General features: G+C 41.9%; 1 protein-coding gene across 1 annotated transcript in view; it reads left to right on the forward strand.

Annotated features, from left to right (window-relative positions):
* Positions 1-23128, forward strand: part of IL31RA (interleukin 31 receptor A) — a 50981-nt gene that overhangs the window by 26181 nt on the left and 1672 nt on the right. Inside the window, exons 7-14 of the mRNA XM_035727519.1 lie at positions 4838-4917; positions 7143-7359; positions 13320-13502; positions 14423-14524; positions 15384-15530; positions 18867-19007; positions 21515-21608; positions 22707-22788. Of these exons, the coding sequence (XP_035583412.1) occupies positions 4838-4917; positions 7143-7359; positions 13320-13502; positions 14423-14524; positions 15384-15530; positions 18867-19007; positions 21515-21608; positions 22707-22788 (1046 nt within the window). The remainder of the gene's footprint in view (positions 1-4837; positions 4918-7142; positions 7360-13319; positions 13503-14422; positions 14525-15383; positions 15531-18866; positions 19008-21514; positions 21609-22706; positions 22789-23128) is intronic.

Here is a 23128-nt window from a genome sequence, read left to right on the forward strand (position 1 = left end):
TGTTGGCAGGGTTGTTTACCTTTTGGAGACTCTGAGGGTAGAATATGTTTTCTTGCTGTTTCCAGCTTCTAGTGGTTGGCTGTATTCCTTGGTTGTGGCCCCTTCCCCCATCAACTAAACATATCACTCTGATCTCTGCTTCCATCATCACATTACTTTTTTCTCTTCTTCTGTGTCAAATCTCTTTGCCTCACTCTTATAATGACCTTGTGAAAACATTTAGGGCCCACCCAGATAATGCAGGATAATCTCCCCAACTCAGGATCCTAACTTAATCACATCTGCAAATCCCTTTGGCCATATAAGGTAACCTTACAAATGGCAGGGATTAGGACTTAGATCTTTGGGGTACATTTTTCAGCCTAACACCATGAATGAATGAATGAATGAATGAGTAGTTGAATACTTGGTATGTCCACACATCTTTTGAAATAAGGAGAAGAAATGCAAAATGCTGATCCTGCTAACCTTCTGAGGCTTTACTCTCATTTGTTTGTAAGACACATGGGTTCTAGACCCTGAATTTTCCTCAGCTGCACACCCAGCCATAATTTCAGTCATATTCTTGTAAGTCTTATTCAGTCTTATAGCCAAGTACCACACAGGTCTCAGGTAACATTTGAAGTCAATTTCTGTGCTCCCTAGTCCATATGACAACAATTTATTCCTCTGGATCTTGCTTGAGTTTCCTATGAGACCAAGTTGGTACTAACAGCTGTTTAACACATTCGCCCCATATGGACAGATGTCTGGAAATAATCCAGCGTCTTCTGAATTTTGTAGCCCCCACTGGAGATGTTTGTGTTAGTTCAGTCTAAACTACCCTTGGTGGATGTGGTTACACAACAGGTGTTCATGCAGCGCATGGGAAATTGGGCTAGATGACTTCCTTTTAAAAAAAAAATAATTTATTTGAGAGAGATGTAGAGATAGAACGAACACAGAGGGAGAGTGAAAGGAGAAGCAGACTCCCCGCTGAGCAGAGAGCCTGACATGGGGCTCGATACCAGGACCCTGAGATCATTACCTGAGCCGAAGGCAGAGGATTAACTGACTGAGCCACCCAGGAGCCCCACGCTAGATAATTTCTGAAGGCCCTTCTTACCCTTAGATTCCATTCATCTATGCCATTCAGGCATCTAGTTTTCTATGTCAGGCTCTAGCAGTCCAAGAAAAAGTCATAGAAAATCCCAAATCTTTACGTCTTTAAGTACTTAGAACAACAGTACCTTACAAATAGTAAGGGCTGTATAAATTTTACATCAATAGAAATACAGACATGATTAAAACAAAACTAGTCAGTTTGTGGATCTCATGTAACTTTTGATTAAAATTACATACACTATTTGGGAACACATTTACATTCTACAGACATCACCTCAAAGTGTCAAATGAATACAAATATAGTTTACAAATACTGAACAGCACATAAATTACACAGCAAAAAAATGGCCCATTGTTTATAATCTGTAGGAGTAGTTCGTTGTTGTCTGTCTTAACTGAGCCCTCCCTTTGAAAAGATTAGAAAGCAATGCATGCAGTATTGTTGGGTGAAGTGTCCTCTGCCTTTGCTATACCTTTTAGCAGGTCTGGGAGATTAAGTTCTACTTCAGGTATAACCCTGTTTTGCATGGCCCTTCCCTGCCCTGTAGTTGGCAGTCTTCTCTCCAGTGACCTCCTGGTGCCACAGTGGTTCTGTGTCCTCCGTTAGCTCACGACAGCCCAGCTGCTCTCTCATGTCAGTTTCACTTTCAGTTTCATCCACTTGTTTTGCTGCCAGAAACAAGATTTACCGTTTCGGCTGATTTGTTATTTCGGCTAGTTGGGCTGGGATTCATTAGCAGAGCCCTAGATGCTGGTGTTGTCTGTGCCTGTGGCTGATTAAATCAAACCACTTATTTCTCAAAGTCACTCCTGTAGAGTTTTTGCTTTTGTTTCTCTTCATTTTTTCAGGATCCCAGAGAAAATTGATGAAGACACACCCCTGGCTCCCAGCAAATCCTAATGTCCCCTTTTCCAATTCATAAATAATTTGTTTCCCTATTTCACAATGAAATGCCAGTTGTTTAATATACACCACCTCAAACCATTTCTAATTTGAAATTTTCTAAGTCAAATGTGAAACATTACTTATTTTCATTTGGATTTCGATAGATTGATTATTGGGGCAATTTACCCACATTTAAACATATAAGTACCTACTACATGACACAGATGTAATTATATTCTGATCCTGGCTTTATTATCTAAAGGCTTGTAGCACTGAAACATGCTTCTCTGTGTTTCAGAAATGGTGATGACAGTACTACTCTACCTAATTATAAGGGTGTGGAGATTCAGTGAGGTGAATCAGGTAAAATGCTTAGCATAGTGACACTTGGCTATAAGTTCACTATTCTTATTATTGGTCGTCAGCAAGGGCACCAGGTTGTCTGACATGTCTGACTGGTGGTACTTGTGGACATTCCTAGATTGCAATGGAAGCAAAATAGCATGAAATTGTTGCTAATGCATCCAAAGAATTGATGCCTTTGATTATGTAGATATTTTGATGGATTTGGAAAAATTTAATTTTGCTCTTTTACAAATATAGAATTCTTACTTTTTTAACTTTGATTATATGGCAAAGCCATTACCAGCTCATGGTTAATGGAAAATTGCTGTTCATTGTAGAAGATTTACAGGCTACTCAGGTAATGGCTTTACTAAAAGCTGCATCTGTGGGAATTTGATAGTGTGGGAAGATGGTTCCCTTTTGGCCTTTATCTGCAGGAAATAGTGGCCTCAGTGAAAGGAGAAAATACCTGATTAAGTTCATTTGCCATCACCATCTACTACAACTAAATGCCTGCCTGTGGGATAAATCTAAGGAGAATTTCGCTCATATTTCTAACCAAGTCCTTGCAATGATTGATTATCTAATAATCAGTTTATTTTGCCTCTGTCCTTTAGATGAATATTCGGGGCTGGATTGTAAAACACACTTTGCCTTTAGATTTTTTCTTTCTTACTCTCAGTGCTATTATCTCTGAGTCTGACTGAACATAATGGGAATAGAGAGATTCTGAAAGTGAGAGATGGAGTGAGAGTCCTTCCAATTCCGTGGGTTGCCTTTGAACATCTCGCAACACTGGAGCCTTGTGCTAAAGCTATCTGCCAGGAGGAACTCTGTTCACATCTCATTGGCTTGTAGACAGGTTGAAACCAGCCTCTTGTTCCCTGTCTGAGAAAGTTGAGTACAGGCTGTCTGTCTTCTGATTTTTTATTGAAGAATCGGTTTGAAGACATTGATATTGAAGAATATTGATTTCTTTGGGAAATCAGATAACTTCTGACAGAGCTTGTAAGACAGTAAGACAACATCTTAGTGGAGTACAAATGAAGTCATGTTTAAAGTCTAAATAGTTCCAATTTCCTCATATGCAACTTACAGATCTCATCAAGATCGGGACCTACCAGTTAGACTGTTTTACCCATGTTTCAGCTTCTGCAAGAGTGGTTGTAGAAATGTGACTCTCCATTGATGACAAAACAGGTTACTGACTTAATTGCCCTTTGGCTCATTTCACCCTAAGACAGCAGTTACCTGAAGTGTGATTTCAGATACCTGAAAACAGTCTGTCAGTACTAAAATAGTTTAGATCTTGGCCTGAGTGGTTGACCCCATTCTCTGCAGACCTACTTACATTATCTTCAGCCATGTGGTTTCCTCAAGAAAAAATTCAGAGTTCATTAACTGCATCTTCAATTAGAGACATTTCCTTCCTTCTCCAAATTACAGGCCACTAGCTTTCTGGGCAGTTCTTTAGAATTCTCTGCTTTCTTCTCATGGTTAACATGCATAGGTCATTCTTAAATCAGAAACTCAGAATTTTGAAATTATTTCTGTCTGGTTAGATCATCAGAAGCTAACACACTTGAACTGTATTGTCTTGGATTATGTTATTCATTGGAGAAATGTATAAATTAGGTTTAACCTTATGCCCTTGCATTTTGTAGAATACAAATATGAAAAACGTACATATGTCATATTTCTCAACTGTGATTGCAGACATTGGACTTTATGTTTCCCATTGTCTTTTTAAGAGCATCCCCATGATAAATTCCATTTATTAATTCATTCCGCTAGCCAGAAAATACTTGCTCCTTCATATGGTTGTGTTTTGTCATGCTATGAGAAACGTGCAATTCAATATGATCCTTTTTTGCTTTTTCTGCCACAAAGATTAGCATTGAATTTAAAGCTCAGGAAATGACCTAGTAAAGATTATTTCTCTGCTCCTTTCTTCTTTAATTCTTTCTTATATTTTATAACATCTTAACATTTTTGGGAGTAGATCTTGGTCTCTCTTTCTCCCTCCCTCTTTCTTTCTCTCTTTCACACCCTCAAAGAGTATATTTAATATAATAATATATCTCTATCTATGTATCTATCTCCTTATCAGTTTCTGTGTCATTCCCAGCTTTAACGTATATAGATGTTATATCTTACAGGACATGAGATGTTACCTTTCAATCCAGATATCAGTGATAAATTATATTACAGTACTATCTATTGTACTTTTTTTTTTTTTTTTTTTACCTTACATTAAGTCATCAGATCCAAGAGCAGTTTTATTTTTTACTTTGGTTGATGCCAATCCTTTGGCTACAAAATGAAGACATCGTGGGTTGTTGCAATGCTGCCATCCCTCCACCAACCACTTTACTCCTCCTGACTCCCTCCAGCAAACCCTTCCCAACTGCATTACTAATAGGCAGCCCAGCTAATTGCACTGTATTCTGTTTCAGCTCCCTTCTGTCTTATGTTGAGCACCTCACCCTTGTTTCCCTACAGCTCCCTATGGCCTGGATCTGTGGAGAGTCCTGAGACCAGCCAGGGTCGATGGAAGAAGGCCAGTGCAGTTGATGTGGAAGGTGACCTTACAGTTTTTTTGATGTTGATTTTTGTTTTTCTGTTTAAAACCCTTGGTCTTTTACACCTCCAAGAACTGTAATTCTTGAACTTTTACCTCCTGAATTTCCTTCCCTGGAGGCTTTAAAATGCCCCAAATCTCACTGTGGTTTCTCAGTTCACAAAGCCTCATAGGTCATCTTATAGTTGGCCTAAATGTGCCTTCAGATGCTGCCGCCTCTCTTCTTTGTTCTGAAACATTAACATTTAAGGTACAAAGTGCACATGCAGGGGGCACATTGACCTTCTGGGGAAACCCTCCTGGCTGGCTGCATTAGAAGGCAGTGTAATGTTGTATAGCACCCACCCCGACATGGGAGAAGAGCACTGACTTGGGGTCAGCTCACTAATGTGTCCTCAGGTCATTGAAGACATATATTGCACACGTGTCCCTTTGAGTACTGGTATAGTGGGGTGCAAGGACAGAACGGGGGCCAAATGGTCCTTTCTAGGATGGAGGCCTGGGGTTAAGGAATAAAGGAGAAGGTGCGGGCATCATGCAGAGAGGAGAAAAGAAGAGAAGAGAAGGTTGGACAAAGAACAGAAAAGCCAGGGAAGAAGGAATAAACAGGAAAGGAAAAGGGCAAATATGAGGGGGAAAAACCCAGCCAGGAACCAGGAGAGAAAAGGGGGAGGAGAGCAGTGAGATGTCCGAACCCTGTCGTGGTGTCCAGAGTGCTCAGGAAACAGTCATCATATTATTTCGTACTTGCTAAAGTCCAGGCAAGTTTAAAATCCTTCAGAAAATGAAGAAATCACCTGCTTTACCAAATGATATTCTAATCCCAATTATGTCCCCTGCATCTCCCCACTCCCTTCACAGCCCTGGGGCTATGGGGCACCCTCAGGTTGTAGGGACAGCAGGCCGGGGCGGGGGGGGCGCTCAACCAGGCACACTGGGAAACCTTTGAAAATCAAGATTGTGTGAATCCCAGATGTTGTGGTTTCTTTCTCACTGATTAAGTGTGGAAACAAATCACTCAGTCAACATATTTTTGGGGAAGGAAAGCAAACAATGGTGCATATCCACATATGCACCCACCCACAGAGTGTTGGGTCAAGTAGGCCAACATGTGAAGTTGGTGAAATGGACTTAAATGCCCTCCTCCTTCTCCTCCTCACCTGGGGACTGGTCCTTATTTTGCCTCAGTAGGAGAGGTTTCTAAGAATTAAAGTTGGTTAAAGAGATTGGACTAAAACTGAATGGTGGTAATGGTTGCACAGCTCTGTGAATACACTAAAAAAAATCCCTTAACCATATACCTTAAAGTAGTGAATTTTATGGTATCTGAAGTACATCTCAATAAAGCTGTTGTTTACAAAAGAGAATGCATTGTCCTAAGAGGTAAAAACCTCCCAGTCATTACGAAGTTTCTGTCCATTCCTGAACTGGAAAGGCAGTGGGACAAAGTGACTTCTAAAGTCCTGTCTGACCTTACATTCAGTCACTTTACTCCATCTGTGTGTGCTGTCAGTAACACAAAGTGAACAACTGGAAAGCCCTATAATTCCTGGGAAATACTCAGCAAGCTGAACCCTAGGCAAAAACATAGGATCAGTAGGTTCAGGTTCAAGGCGGAAAAGAAGAGTTTGGCTTGGAATCTCTGGGGTCACCTTAGGCTTCTCACCACAGATTTAGGACTGGTAGGGCAACTGTGAATGTTTTAGGCCTCTTAGCTGGGATATTTGGTATGGCTGGTCCAGGGAAGCTAGCTCCTTTCTCAAAGGAGGAGGTGTGCTGCTTTTTATGTAACAGCGCATGTACTTTCCGGCCCTTGGAAGCTTCCAGAGAAGAGATGACCCCGGGCTAGAACAGAATTGGGATTCTTGGAGTGAATGCCTCACATTTTTAGCTTATACTGTCCTGTGCATGTGGGAGGGAAAGAAAGATAAGCATCAGAATGACTTGCTTACATTGGCTTGCACCTTCTCCTAGTTAAGCCTCATGGAATTAGACTTCTGTTAAGGGTTGATACCAAGGGACCATTTATCAAATCTCTTTTGGCCCTTGAAGGATGAATAACACAACACGGGGTGTGTTATTCATCCCAGAAGGGTGATGACCTAATTGTAGTTTAGCACCTAATAATTAACATTACCCCTCACCCCTCATGTTCACCATTTATTACCGTCTCAGTGCCTATCTTTTCTTGTTTCTGGCAATACATTTTGTTTCCTTTGGGTTCAGAAGGCAAACGGAGCTCCGGTCCTGGAGAAGGCCCTTGGCTACAACATATGGTACTTTCCAGAAAACAACACTAATCTCACAGAAACAGTGAACACCACTAACCAGATGCATGAACTGTATCTGGGAGGCAAGACCCATTGGGTATATGTGATTTCTTATAATTCTCTTGGGGAATCTCCAGTGGCCACCCTGAGGATTCCAGCTATTGATGAAAAGTGTAAGTAGAGTGTAAACTTCTTACTTAGATGCCTGGTCCCAACGAGTTGGCCAGGAAGTCCCCTCAAGGATTGCTCTTTCTCTCAAGTCAAAATGAAAATGAAGTGGGAGCTTTTTAGGTTATGGTGAGGAGACCAAAATCTTGTGGCAATTAACGAGCCCCTTGAAATACACTTCCTTTGGAACAAAGCCTGTGTTGAAAAGCAGAGACTTCATAAAGTCGTATGAGACAAAGTCATACACCTAAAAGTTCTACAAGCAGCTTGTACTTATTTTGGTCTGAGTGAGCCATATAAAACTGTCTGATAAACCACGTTTGTCCTCAGTGGCAGAAACTTCTCTTTTGAGCTTTCCCTCTCACAGTATTGACAAAGTCCCAGCCTGTGTTTGCTCACTCTTCCATGTTCTTCTTTTTTCCATATGACTCCTAAGTTAAGAAAATTTCTGATGTTTATACTTGTGAATAAAGTGCTCCTTATACTTTTGATTAAGTAGTTTTAAACATTTTACCGATCCCAGGCAAACTCATCTTTTAAATCGCATATTAGAATAAAATACCTTCTTTGATTCTTAGGCAAGGAATTGCAGGCAAGGGATTTCTTCTCTCCTACTTTCTTTTCTCTATAAATCTTACTGTTTCTCATTACATAGATTTTCTCATTTATTTTGTTTAATACCTACTTCTCCCTCAGTTGGATGCAAGTTCCTTGAGTGCAGAGATTTTTGTCCGTTTTTCTTTTCCTCTTCTTCCTCTTCCTCATACCACTCTCCCCGCCTGCAGCACCCAGAACAGGCATAGAGCAGTTGGCAGAGAAAAGGTGCTCAGTAACTATTTGTTGAAACACATCATAGTTAGGTAACGCACTCTCCGATTTTTTACTTCTCTTTACTTAGACCTAGACTGGTTCAGGCCTTTGCACTACCAGCTCTAGACCTATTGGCTTATACTCCCTTCTTCCTCTTCCCCTTAAACTGAACCAGTTTCTTCCCTTGCCTCATTTTAGAACTTCTATACACAGATGACTCTTGAACAATATGGGTTTGAACTGGGTGGGTCCACTTATATGCAAATTTTTTACTGTACAATAGTATAAATGTATTTTCTATTATGACTTTCTAAATAACATTTTACTTTCTCTAGCATTCTTTATTGTAAAAATACAATACAGAGGGGCGCCTGGGTGGCTCAGTCAGTTAAGCGTCTGCCTTCAGCTCAGGTCATGATCCCAGACTCCTGGGATCAAGCCCCACATTGAGCTCCCTGCTCAGCGGGGAGCCTGCTTCTCCCTCTCGCTGTCGCTCCCCCTGCTTGTGCGTGCTCTCTCTCTCTGTCAAATAAATAAATAAAATGTTTTAAAAAATACAATACGTAATACATGTAACATACAATATATGTGTTAATCCATTCTGTTATCAGTAAGGCTTCCAGTCAACAGTAGGCTATTAGTAGTTAAGTTTTGGGGGAGTCAAAAGTTATACATAGATTTTCAACTGCCCAGGGGGGTTGGTGCCCCGTGTTGTTCAAGGGTCAATTGTATACATAATCTGTGTTTTGAGCTACACTTGACATTACTGTAGTGTTTAATAATATTCCCCACCATCCTTAGTTCCTGGCATCCTACTTTCTGCCTATCCAGGACCTCTAGTGATGAGGTTCCTGACAAATGCATGTGTCATAGAATGAACATTCTTTGTTAGCAGAGGCACTGGTGCATGGTAAAGCCAGTTTCTTGGTGTGGCCCTGGAGTGGGAGGCAGTAAAGAATAGGGGATAGAAACATGGGTCTTGGAGTCCAACAGCCCTGTATTCATATCTTGGCTTTTTCACTATGATATCTAGATACCATAAACTTTGGGCAAGTTATGTAACCTCTCTAAAACTCAGCTACTTGTAAAATGGAGCTATTATATAGTAATACCTCCTTTACAGAGCCGTTGTGAGGATGAAATGAGATTGTGTATTTAAAATGATTTGCCTAATGCTAATTATTACTATTGTCATTCTTTTTTAAAAAGATTTTATTTATTTATTTATTTATTTGAGAGAGAGATAGAGAGAGAGAGAGTGTAGGAGGGAGGGGCAGAGAGAGAGAATCTGAAGCAGGCTCTGTGTTGAGCACACCCCAATGGGGCCTTGATCTCACAACCACGAGATCATGACCTGAGCCGAAACCAAGAGTTGGACGCTTAACAGACTGAGCCACCCAGGCATCCCACCATTGTTATTCTTAATAAAATTTCTGAATGATTAAATTTTTATTAGTCAGGGATTATCAACTTTAAAAATACTATAAAATAATATTTTAACTAAAGTTATGCTAAATTCCCATAGGGTTTTTTGTTAATTTTTCCCAATTCTGAAGGTACTTGGTTTGTGTCAGAATCGTCAGCATGATCATCGGTTATAATAATCCCAGACCAGATGTAGGCAAGCTACAGCTGTGGACCAAACCTGGCCTGATACCTGTTTTTGTAAATAAAATTTTATTGAAACATAGCCACACCTATTTGTTTACATTTGCTTATGTCTCCTTTTGTGCAACAGTGGCAGAGTTGAATCGTGACGAAGACCACAGGTGTTATAAAACCTAAAATATTTACTATTTGGCTTTTTACAGAGAAAGTTTAAAGACTCCTGTTTTAGACATATAAGAAAGTAATGCTTTACAGAATTTTGTTTAATAAGGTGGAGTCAACTAGAGAATAGTTATAATAATAATAATAATAATTGTTATAAATGTAACAATCACTAAGTAAGTACAATTATCATATACTGTTCATTAGTATATGTCAGGCATTGCGCTCAGATGACATAGGTTAATTTAATGCTAATCCTGAAATGGTCCACAAGGTAGATGCTATTAGAATCATTTCATAGATGATGAAGCTGAGATTCAGGAAAGCTTAGGAATCTGCCCACGGTTGCTCAGGTGGAATTCAAACCCAAGTCTGCATGATCCAAACTTGTACAATATATCAGAATCTTGGACTTGATGCTGTTTGACACTGAACCGGTTCTTTACCTCTGTGGGCCTCCATTTTACCATCTTTAAAATAAGGGTTTGGAATAGATACACCTTCAGATTCCTTCTGCCCTGAACATCTCTGAGTTTTTAAAGGACCTTAGCCAGCAGGTGGCCCTGGAGTGATCTGAGGCAGGGCCCAGAAGACCGCAGCCACTGTGTGGTGCGGGGTGAGGAGGCGGTTGAGACTGGGGCAGAGCTGAGGGTAGGCTCGGACAGCTAAGGTGAGGCACCATAGTGCCTGAGGGTTGTATTTGATGGCCCACAGTGACTGCCTTCATGCAAACCACAAGAACTTAAAGGTGTTGGCAGTCAAAGCCCCTCTCCACCTCTCCCAGGAAGAATATGGATTTTCTACTACACCTGGGGGTATGTTGTATTTGTAGAAATTGTTTAGATGTTTTTGTTGAACAATGGAAGAATTCAGGAGTGAGTTTACACACAGCAGTGTGATGATTTGGAAACTTCTCTTTCAGCACCCTTAGCCCTGCCCAGGCCCTTTCACTGTTGACTTATGACTTAATTGAACCTTTTCCACTCCTCTCTGGCCCAGAGCCTGGGCTGTCCCCTTCATCCCTGCAGCATGTTTGGCTCTTTCAACCTGACACCTGCTCTGCAGACAGCCAGTGTTGGTAAAGAAAAGGAGTGTGGGCTTAGGAACCAACACTCACTCCTGTCTTCAGGTCAGGATTTGTGTGCAAGTAATTATTACGAAAGTGCCTCTGGGAGACCAGAAAAGGATGTGAAGGAATCAAGGCCAGGGAAGGGGGGTTGGCCAGGCCAAAGGTGGTGTGTGATCTTCCCAGGGTTGCTGTAACAATGCACCACCGACTGAGTGGCTTCTAACAACAGAAATTTACTGTCCCATTGTTCTGGAGGCTAGAAGTCTAAACTGAAGATATTGGCAGGGCATTCCTTGGCTTGTAACAGCATAACTTCAGTCTCTGCCTGGGTCTTCATGTGGCCAGCTTCCTATGTCTCTTTATTTCTGTGTCCAAATTCCACTCATGAGGATATCAGTCATATTGGGTTAAGGACCCACTGTCTTAACTACTAACATCCACAACAATCTGATTTCCTGATAAGGTTACATTCTGCAGTACTGAGGATATCTTTTTGGGGGGACAGAGTTCAACCATAATAGGTACAATTTGCAAGAAAAATCTTGGGGAGGGTGGTTCCAGCGTGACCTGCAAAGGGACTCTGGGGTGTGAGTTATATCACACAGTTCTTCCAACCAAGCAAAATATACAGACACACACAAACAGTAAGAAGGAATTGAGAAGATCAGGGAGCATGAACATTACCCACTACCAGAGGTTAGGGAGGATTCTAGAAGCTCTAGAAATGCCTTTTATAGCCTGACTGGAATGGTAAATGAGGATGCTTAGAGGCTATGAGCGGGGGGGGTGGGAGGTGGGGTAATAGGAGCTCTAGGGATCACACGGGGTTGACGTCCTGGCGCCCACCCCTATTCCAGCTTCACATTTCCTATATGCCTCAGTTGCTTTTCCTGACCCTTTCAGGAAATTGACAAGTTACCTGGCCTTCCTTCTGGGACTAGCAGCTGGAGTGTCTCATAAAGGCCCAGTTTGAGAAAAAGATTCATAAACTGTGACCTTCAAGAACAGAGGCTCCTAAATATGCACACAGCTTGCTAGGGCTTGTTGCCTAGAAATAGCAGGATTCAGTACTCCCAGACCTCACACCAAATTCCTGTGCTTGGCCTAGGCTTCTAGCTTCAGAAGGCTTTTTTATTTTTTTGAAAGACACTGTTTCCTGCCTTTATCCAGGACTGTCTTTTGTGTTCATTGAATCATACTTTCTGTTAATTGCAATTTTGAAGCCTCAGGGATGTTGTGGGTGGTAAGGAGAGGGGAGAGTGGAACTCTGTGATCTTCTGGGCTCCACCCCTTTTGTGCCCTCCTTCTCTGCCACACTGCCCTCCAGTAGTTCTCCTCTCTTCTTACTTAGAACATTTTTAATAAGATAGCTCTCTGATTCTAATTAAATCCTAGGTATTGTATTTGAACTCACATGTTCAACTTTTCCTTTTTTTTTTTTTAAAGATTTTATTTATTTATTTGACAGAGAAAGAGAGAGAGAGCACACACAAGCAGGCAGAGTGGCAGGCAGAGGGAGAGAGAGAAGCAGGCTCCTTGCTGAGCAGAGAGCCTGACACGGGACTCGATCCCAGGACCCTGGGATCATGACCTGAGCTGAAGGCAGACACTTAACCAACTGAGCCACCCAGGCGAGCCCTTCCCCCCATTTTTTAGGATTTTATTTATAACTTTTCTATTAAAGGAGTCCTTGTTGCTTGTTTCCAAACATGAGTTTTTTGGTTAGGCCTGCAGAAAATGTTGTCATTTGCATATCAGTCCATACCTAGGTGCTTTGGAGGGTGTGTCTGCATCTTTCTGGTACAGATACAATTTTCACTGCCTTGCGGATAGCAGTCCATAGCCAGGTTGTGTGGGGCCAGCCTAGATAGTCGAAATTTGAAGCCATCTCCCAGGTATGACTGTAAGGGCACCATTTCCCAGCTCCCAGCCGTAGAATTCAGGTACCTGAAATTCTGCTTTTAGAGATCCATTCTTTGTCTTAGACTTGCTTCCTTTTACTTGCATAGGCACCTGTGGAAGGTAAGTCTTGTGAGTCAGCAACTCTCTAGTGAGATCTTTTCTTGGAAACAGGTAAATTTTGGGGACATAAGGAAAGATTAAGAAGGTACTTAATCATCAAAAGTGGGAGGCAAGGAAAAGTGATACAGTAAAAAGGATGGAAACAACCATAAGCGGAAGCTGCAGGGGAGATCCTGAATTTTGACCTTCTTTATGATTTGGGCAGTGAATGGATGCCAGTGTGGTTGGTGCATTTGGAGGATGAGTTGGGCAGCTTTCTCTCTCTCTCTCTCTTTTTTTTTTCCCTTCTCTTAGCATTTCAGTGCATTGAGGCCATGCAGGCCTGCCTCACTCGGGACCAGCTGGTGGTGGAGTGGCAAAGCTCTGCTCCAGAGGTGGACACATGGATGGTTGAATGGTTTCCAGATTTGGACTCAGAGCCCTCCACTTTTTCCTGGGAATCTGTGTCTCAGGCCAGGAACTGGACAATCCGGAAAGGTAGCCACTGTGGACCCCATAAGTTCCCTCTATATAGGATTCAGTTTCATTTCCACTGGTTTTAAAATCTTTAACTTTGACTTCAAAGCTGTAGATATGGGGGAATAGCATTTGACAAAGTGAGTGCAAGCCTAGTGAACTGCCCTATTTCTTGGTGGTTCCCACTTAGGCTGGGTCAGGAAGCCATGGATATCAGACCAGGTATCTGGTCTGTTTCCAAGTGGAAAACACCATGTTGACCTCGCCATCAGAGAGCCCTTCCTGGATATCTTGATCATGTGGGTAACACTAGAGTTTGTCTCTCATCAGTCCTTCCCAGGCTACCCTTTTAGTTCTGGTTCCCTGTTTAAGATCTAGGTCCCCTCTCCAGGTCAATGATATAGAGAATAGTCTTCTTTTTAAGAAAGTCCCTGCTCCTTGAAAGACAGATGAGTGAGGTTTCACCCTCCCAATCCTGTCTGTCCAACCATTTCTTAATACTTAATGGCACCCATATAAAGAATTATACTCATGCAGAGGTTCATGGTAGAGGAGCTAGAATTCATGGTACTTGAGTTCTCAGGTTGATATGCTATTGACAGAAGGATTAAGTTTTATTCTGTAGTGCTTCCAAATCATGTAACAAAATCCATGGTGGAAGAGGGACCGGATCTCTTACTTTTCCCTTCTTGGGTGGCTTTGTCATTTCATCGGAGTGGTGAAGACTTAGTTCTAAGAATTAATTTAAAAAGATTAGAACGGGAATAGACATTGGAGACCATCCAACCTAACCTCCTTATTTTCCAGATGTGGAAACTGTAGAGAAATAGAGTATGTCCCGTAGTCGTAGATGTAACTCGGTCTAACAGTTCTCCTTTGCCAGGCTCTGAGCTTAAGGCTTATTTTCTGTCTGTCTCTCTCCCTCTCTCTCTTTTTTACAGATGAATTAAAGCCCTTCTGGTGCTATAACATCTCTGTGTATCCAGTGTTGGGAGACCGAGTGGGCCAGTCGCATTCCATCCAGGCTTATGTCCGAGAAGGCAGTATGTATGGAAAGGCCCCATGGGGCAAGGAAACCCTGGGGCCTGTCCAACATCCAGACAAGGCTGTGAATGTCTGTAGCTCATTCACAGTTGCCTTAGTGCTTAGCTGTGCTGCACCTTCAGCTTGTAAGCTACATATGCTTGACACAATTGTGGTCAGGTTGTAGGTTCACTGGATTTCAAAGCTGGCGTAGAATATAGAGCTCCTCAAGTCCAAGCCCCTCATTCTACAAGTGGAAAATCAAGGCTCAGAGAGGTGAAATAGTTTGTCCAACCCCACAAAGGAGCTTAGTGCCAATAGCCCTGTAAGCAGAAACAACATTTTTTAAAGACCAAGTTAGGGACTTACAGAGTTAATCATAAGTTGGAGATGCTAAAAAAATTATTTTTAATTGTGTAGCAGTAATCAAGGGTTGTACTGATGAATTGCTCAGACTTTATTTTTATCACTTGGAAGTTAACCTTTTCCAGATTCAACATTAGAAAATATATCCTGTTGCTCAAAGGTAACCCATAGGGGCATGTCCTTCAGCTATATCTGATAATAGCTGTTACCGATATGAGTGAAAGCTGAATGCCAATTGAGAGTGTAACTGTATGTGAATGCCAATTGAGAGTGAGGGCTCTGTAAGAAAGTACTTTTTTGCAGGCCTCTGACAGTGCTTTTCTTCTGTTCAAGATGGGTAATTCCAGAAAACTATGTTCTTCCCAAACAAGGTGTTGCACTGCATCCCTACTCTGCCCCTACCTCCCACCTCTGGCACTGATTTTGCTTTGAGTACTAGCCACAACATTTGTGGGGAAAGGATCTACTCAGCTGTGATTCAGTTCTTATTATTTTTCTCCCTGGCCTGTAAAGTTCCATCAGTGGGTCCTGTGACTGAGGCAGACAACATCGGTGTGAACACAGTCACAGTCACATGGAAAGAGATTCCCAAGAGTCAGAGAAATGGTTTCATCAGCAACTACACCATATTTTACCAAGCTGAAGATGGAAAGGAGTTCTGTAAGTGTGCTTGTAGCCAAGTTGGAAAACCCCCAAGCCCCAAAGAGATGCTATGGATACACCTGCCATAGGGGTTGGTGCCCTACAATCTTGCATGAGTCACTTAGCCTCTTTGATCCTCTCTGAGAATGAGGCCAAGAGCACTGACCTCTTGAGATTTTTCTTTTTTTTTTTAATTTTTTATTGTTATGTTAATCACCATATATTACATCATTAGTTTTTGGTGCAGTGTTCCATGATTCATTGTTTGTTCATAACACCCAGTGCTCCATGCAGAACGTGCCCTCCTCAATACCCATCACCAGGCTAACCCATCCCCCTACCCCTCCCCTCTAGAACCCTCAGTTTGTTTTTCAGAGTCCATCATCTCTCATGGTTCGTCTCCCCCTCTGACATGCTCCCCTTTTCTTCCTCTCCTGTTATCTTCTTCTTTATCTTTATTCTTAAAATATGTTGCGTTATTTGTTTTAGACTACAGATCTGTGATTCAACAGTCTTGCACAATTCACAGCGCTCACCGTAGCACATACCCTCCCCAATGTCTATCACCCAGCCACCCCATCCCTCCCACCCCCCACCACTCCAGCAACCCTCAGTTTGTTTCCTGAGATTAAGAATTCCTCATATCAGTGAGGTCATGTGATACATGTCTTTCTCTGATTGACTTATTTCACTCAGCATAACACCCTCCAGTTCCATCCACGTCATTGCAAACGGCAAGATCTCATTCCTTTTGATGGCTGCATAATATTCCATTGTGTATATATACCACATCTTCTTTATCCATTCATCTGTCGATGGACATCTTGGCTCTTTCCACACATTGGCTATTGTGGACATTGCTGCTATAAACATTGGGGTACACGTACCCCTTCGGGTCCCTACATTTGTATCTTTGTGGTAAATACCCAGTAGTGCAATTGCTGGATCGAACGGTAGCTCTAATTTCAACTGTTTGAGGAACCTCCATACTGTTTTCCAGAGTGGTTGCACCAGCTTGCATTCCCACCAACAGTGTAGGAGGGTTCCCCTTTCTCCACATCCCCGCCAACATCTGTCATTCCCTGACTTGTTAATTTTAGCCATTCTGACGGGTGTGAGGTGGCATCTCATGGAGGTTTTGATTTGGATTTCCCTGATGCCGAGCGATGTTGAGCACTTTTTCATGTGCCTGTTGGCCATTTGGATGTCTTCTTTGGAGAAATGTCTGTTCATGTCTTCTGCCCATTTCTTGATTGGATTATTTATTCTTTGGGTGTTGAGTTTGATAAGTTCTTTATAGATTTTGGATACTAGCCCTTTATCTGATCTGTCATTTGCAAATATTTTCTCCCATTCTGTCGGTTGTCTTTTGGTTTTGTGGACTGTTTCTTTTGCTGTGCAAAAGCTTTTTATCTTGATGAAATCCCAGTAGTTCATTTTTGCCCTGGCTTCCCGTGCCTTTGGCGATGTTTCTAGGAAGAAGTTGCTGTGACTAAGGGAGCTTTTTCTTTTTCTTTTTTTAAGATTTTATTTATTTATTTGACAAAGAGAGACACAGCAAGAGAGGGAACACAAGCAGGGGGAGTGGGAGAGGGAGAAGCAGGCTTCCTGCTGAGCAGGGAGCCCGATGCAGGGCTCAATCCCAGGACCCTGGGATCATGACCTGAGCTGAAGGCAGATGCTTAACGAATGAGCCACCCAGGCGCCCCTACCTCTTGAGCTTTTTGGAGTCAAATGAGAATGAAGTGACTGTACTTAAGAATCCTGTAGGAACCACAGGAGTTGATACAATTTGTCCTGGTCAGGCTGTGAACAAGTGGGTCTCCTGGGAACTTTCCAATTATTAACGCAGAGTGGGATGTGCCTGGATTAAAGAGTAGAGTGGTGACACTTACCTCAGTGCAGGACTCTTTACCCTGACTCCTGTTGCCCACTGCCAAGTCATACTTTTGTCTTGAATCCACAGTATCTACTGACATCCTAAATTCTGGGCTAGGCTTGGATTCCTATTTAGGCTAACTTTTTTTGTTGTTATGATAAAATACATAAAACATAAAATTTACCACTTAAAACATTGAACAATGTACAATTTAGTGGCATTGAGTATATCAGTAATGTTGTGCAACCATCATCTTTACCTGTTTCCACCCCAAATAGAAAAACTGCACCAATCATCTCTTCTCATTGTCTTCTTCCTACAGTCCCTGGAAACCACAAAATTGCTTTCCATCTTTTGGATTTACATATTCTGGCTATCTCATGTAAATGGAATCATACAATATGAGGCTTTTTGTATCTGGCTTCTTAGCATTGTGTTTTCAAAGTTTATCCATCTTGTAGATTGTAATAATATCTCATTCCTTTTTAAAGCTGAAGAATATTCTATTCTATGGATATTCTGCATTTTGTTTATCCATTCATCAGTTGATGGGCATTTGGGTTGTTTCCACTTTTTGGCTACTGTAATTAATGCTGCTGTGAACATGGGTATGCAAATACTGTTTGAGTTTCTGCTTTTAATTCTTTGGGGGCATTTACCTAGGAGTGGAATTACTGGCCCATATGATAATTCTAGTTTAACTTTTTGAGAAACCACCCAACTCTTTTACCATAGTGGCTGCCCCATGTTACATGCCCACCAGCAATGGATGAGAGTTACAATTTCTCCACATTCTTACCAACACTTATTTTCTGTTAAAAAAATTATTATAACTATCCTAGTGGGTGTGAAATGGTTTCTCAGTGTGATTTCGTTTTGTATTTCCTGTAATTTTGTATTTCCTTAACTAATGATGTTGAGCATCTTTGCATGTGCTTATTGGCCATTTGTACATCTTTTCTGAGAAAGTCTGCTCAATTTCTTTGCCCATTTTTAAATTGGGTTGTTTGTCTTTCAGTTATTGAGTCATAAGAGTTATATATATATATTCTGGATAAAAGTTCCTTATAAAATATATGATTTGCAAATATTTTTCCCTTTCTGTGGATTGTCTTTTCACTCTCTGGATAATGTCTTTTGATGCACAAAAGCTTTTAATTTTGGTGAAGTCCAGATTAATCTGTTTTCTTTTGTTGCTTATGTATTTGGTATCATATCCAAGAAACCACTGCCAAGTTCAAGGCCACCATTTACCCTATGTTGTCTTCTAAGAATTTTATAGTGTTAGCTTTTATGTTTAGGTCTTTGATATATCTTTATAGCCTAATGTTAAGCGGAACATGGACAGAAGGATTGGGGTATTAGATTGGCTGACTTGGAGGTACAGGTCCCAGTCCCTCTTATTCCACTCTTCCTAAAGCACAATTTTTACTTGGGCTTGGCTATCATGTTTGACTTCTGTATTTTTCCTTTAGCCAAGACAGTCAACTCCAACATCCTGCAGTATGGCCTAGAGTCCCTGACACGAAAGACCTCTTATACTCTTCAAGTCATGGCCAGCACCAGTGCTGGGGGAACCAACGGCACCAAGATAAACTTCAAGACATTATCAATTAGTGAGTATTTCCTTTATGCCTTGGATAAGTCTCCTTGGCATTTCTCTTAGGCCAGTTAGAGATGATGTTTGCCAAAGGCAGGGGAAGCCTAATGAAAGAGAAGTACATAAGTAGGAAGAAGGAGGAAGTGAGGAGAGAGTAGGGAGAGCAAACACATTGAGAACTGAATTTGAAAAGACCGGTCATTTTGCTCTTTCATCATGGGTAGTCCCATGTCACCTTGAGGAAAAGGGTTCAAGTTAATTCCAACTTCACTCTCAGTACAAACCAGCCCCTGCTTCAAAGCTGTCCCCACGTTCATAGTCTCCAGTTTCTGTGTTTCAGTGTTTACTACATAGTGGGGCCTTGGAGGGAAAACCTTGGTAGAACAAGTACCATTGTCCATAGGTGGACTTACTACCATCATTTGTGGAGATTCTAGAGCAAAAAGATTTACTCCATCATTTGTGGAGATTCTAGAGCAAAAAAGTACCTAATATGTTCTACTTATCAGCTTTTACATTAAAAAATAGCAAGAAAAATTTAATAACAATATAAAATACAATATAGTGTTGTATGATGGTTATGGGAAATATTCAAGAGGAAAAGAAGATAGAATGAGAGGAGAGATGAAGAAAGAAAGAAGGGGAATGGGAGAAACAGAGATATGTTAATTTTCTCAAGTCCTTGAGGGGCAGAGATATTTTTTTAATTTTTTAAAAAAAGATTTTATTTATTTGACACAGAGAGAGCAACAGCGAGAGAGGGAGCACAAGCAGGGGGAGTGGGAGAGGGAGAAGCAGGCTTCCCACTGAGCAGGGGCCCAATGCGGAGCTCAATCCCAGGACCCTGGGATCATGGCCTGAGCCACCCAGGGAGGGGCAGAGATTTGATTTTAAAGATATACTAGAACTGTTTTAAGAATTATTTATATTAAAAGTAGGAGGCATTGCCAATTTTTGCAGTAAAAATTAAAAATATTCTGGTTTAAGTACTCTCTCTCTCTCTTTTTTTTAGTGAGAGAGAGTGTGTGAGCAGAGGGTGGGGAGGGGCAAAGGGAGAGGGAGAGAGAGAATTTTAAGCAGGCTCCACGCTCAGTGTGGAGCCCATTGTGGGGCTCAACCTCATGACCCTGAGACCGGAGCCAAAATCAAGACGCCCAACCCACTGAGCCATCCAGACACCCCTGGTTTAAGTACTCTTGAAAGCCTCTTGCTCATCACATTTTGAAAAGAATAAAAATATCTTTATGGCTCTGGAAAATGGGAATATAGCATGTGTTTCCATATAGAAAATACGTTCTGTTTTTATGGACTAATACTGCCTTTTTTGGAGTTCTTTTTGATACTGTTCTGTAGAATCTTTTAAAATCATATTGTATTTTCCTTTCTTTTTTTTTTTTAAAGATTTTATTTATTTATTTGACAGAGAGAGAGACAGCTAGAGAGGGAACAGAAGCAGGGGGAGTGGGAGAGGGAGAAGCAGGCTCCCCGGTGAGCAGGGAGCGTGATGTGGGGCTCGATCCCAGGACCCTTGGGATTATGACCTGAGCTAAAGGCAGACGCTTAACAACTGAGCCACTCAGGTGCCCTCATATTGTATTTTCATAGCACTAGGCACAGATTGCATCATCTACTAGAATTTTCTCCATGGGTCAAATTTAAGGCAAGAGCCTGCCTTGGAGCCTCAATATTTCTTACACTTGTCTGCAGATTACAGATCTCCCTGCTTCTGTCTTTGTTCCTCTGCAGTCTATTCTCCACACTGCAGTCAGAGTTTAAAACCCTAGCCCCCTGCTTGAAACCCCCAGTGGCTTCTGTTTTGTGTTAAATAAAATACAAATTCCTACCCATTGCTTTCAGGGTCCTTCGTGAGCTGGGGTTTACTGACCTCAACTCCTACCATGTTCTGATTCCATTTGTGCTAACTTCTTCCTGCTTCAGGGCTTTTGCATCTGCTGTTTCTTCTGCCAGGAATGCTTTCTCCGTATTTTTGCATGAGTGGTTTCTCTCATTATTAACATTAGCTCAGATTTCACCTCTCAGAGAAGTCTTCCTTTGCTGATATGTAACGTTACTAACTGTCTTGCCTAAACACACTCTATCATCCTGTTATATCTGAAATAATCTTTATTGTCTGAATCCTTCTACCAGAATGTGGGCTCCATGCAAGTAAGGATCTTGTATTTCTTCCTTATTGCTGTTTGTTTTATTACCCAGAATAGTGTTTGGAAAATGGTAAGTGCTCAATAAATATGTGCTAAAGGAATGAAGTTGGAAAATGAACCTGGTGAACATAATTATTAACCAGTCGTGATCTATGATTATTACAATATCACTATTATTCAGGTAGAAGAGGAGCCATGAATGCCAAGTTTCTTTTTATGAATACATTTTAATTGAACTGAAAGAAAACTCATAAGGAACGTGTTGCTGAAACTACTGGAAGAAAAAAAATTAATTTTTAATTTTTGTCAAGAAAGTGAGGAGCTCATCCTTTTACTGACTTTTGTTCTCCTATTCCCAAAGGTGTCCTTGAGATTTTCTTTTTAACTTCTTTGGTTGGAGGTGGTCTTCTCATTCTCATCATGTTGACAGTGGCATATGGTCTCAAAAAACCCAAGTGAGTTTATAGGCAACAATAGCACGTACCCTCAAAAGCAGGGATCGAAATGGGTGGAAATCTTCGTGGGTGGAGAGGGCCCTCTCTTATTAAGGGGGTGTTGATTCGTTTATTAATTTGGTACATATTGACTGAGTTTATTTATATGCCATACCCTGCTCATCAGAACTGACCAAATGAGAGGACTTTCACTCCCCACAGCCCACGCAGCAGGCTTATGCCAGGGGATTACCAGCCGCCCCACAGGCTTTATCTTCTGTATTTGGCATCTGCCTCTAATGTTAGGGAGAAGGTTGTTTCTCTCAGCAGCAGAGGCCCCAGGCCACTTGCTTCCCTCCTGGGTAGAGAGGGAACGTACCCATGGAATTAGAGCACTGGCCAGCAGTATGCCCAGCATAGACTTGTTCCTTGTTCGTAGCACAGTATTGGAGGGCTGGCCGCGGGAACATTTGTCCTGCGTGCCCGGGCCACTGTGGGAAAGGAAGCTTGTCTTCAGGGTCTTGTGCTTTCTCTTCCCAGAGAGCCTCATGCTACCCTGCTGGTCAAGGGCTCCCTCCCTGGTAGACCTCTCTCTCCGGAATTGCACAGTTGAGGGCCTTCTCTGCCAAGCAGCTATGCTTAGTTCTAGTGAAGTGAATGTCAACCTCATTTCCCAACCATAGGTAGAAACCAAGCCACCAGCCAAACTCTTGTACATTTTGCATGTCTAACAGGCTTCCAGGTGGTGCAGCTGCTGCTGGTTGGGACCACACTTTGAGAATCACTGCACTAAAGTGTGGGTATCCTATCAGGCTTAGAGCATTACCCTTCCTGGAGAAAAATCTCAAAGACATGGTTCTGTGATGGTGTAGTTTCCAGCATCAGGTCTTGGGATGGGGATGCAGGGGCAGGAGAGGGTAAGAAAGGTGTCTTTCCATCACATCCCATTGATGACTTGGAATTTCACTCTCCAGACTATGTGTTCTCAGCTTCCGTTAGGAGGTCAGAAGCTTGCCCTTATTTATTCCCTGTAGCAAAGCTCCACTCTTCTGGCAGAGCCATGCAGTGTAAGATACTTCTTGAACTGACTTCCTGTTTTAAAATCTTATCTCTTGTTAGCAAATTGAAGCACTTATGTTGGCCTGATGTCCCCAACCCTGCTGAAAGCAGCATAGCCACATGGCGTGGAGATGATTTCAAGGTAAATACTTCTGCTTTTGTTAAGGAAATCATTGAGCAGGTTGGTTGCAGAAGACAAGGAAGGGCGATGGAGGTGGGGAGGAGTCCTGGGCTGAGATTTGTCAGGGTTCACAGCAATAGAACTTGAGGTTAAGAAGTCCCAGCGTATGGCTGGCAGGACAGGTGGAATGAGCCTTCCTGGAATGACTTTGGCCCTCATCCTCTTGAACCAGCAGAAAGGACTTGACTAGGCTCAGAGGACCCGGTGTGTGCTGGGCATGGAACTGGTCCTATAAGGGGTGCCACTGAAGGACACTGGCCCTACCCTCAAGGACCTGACTGTTTAATTAGGGAGCAAGAGA

This window comes from Zalophus californianus, chromosome 5 (genome assembly GCF_009762305.2).
Source record: "Zalophus californianus isolate mZalCal1 chromosome 5, mZalCal1.pri.v2, whole genome shotgun sequence".
NCBI lineage: Eukaryota > Metazoa > Chordata > Mammalia > Carnivora > Otariidae > Zalophus > Zalophus californianus.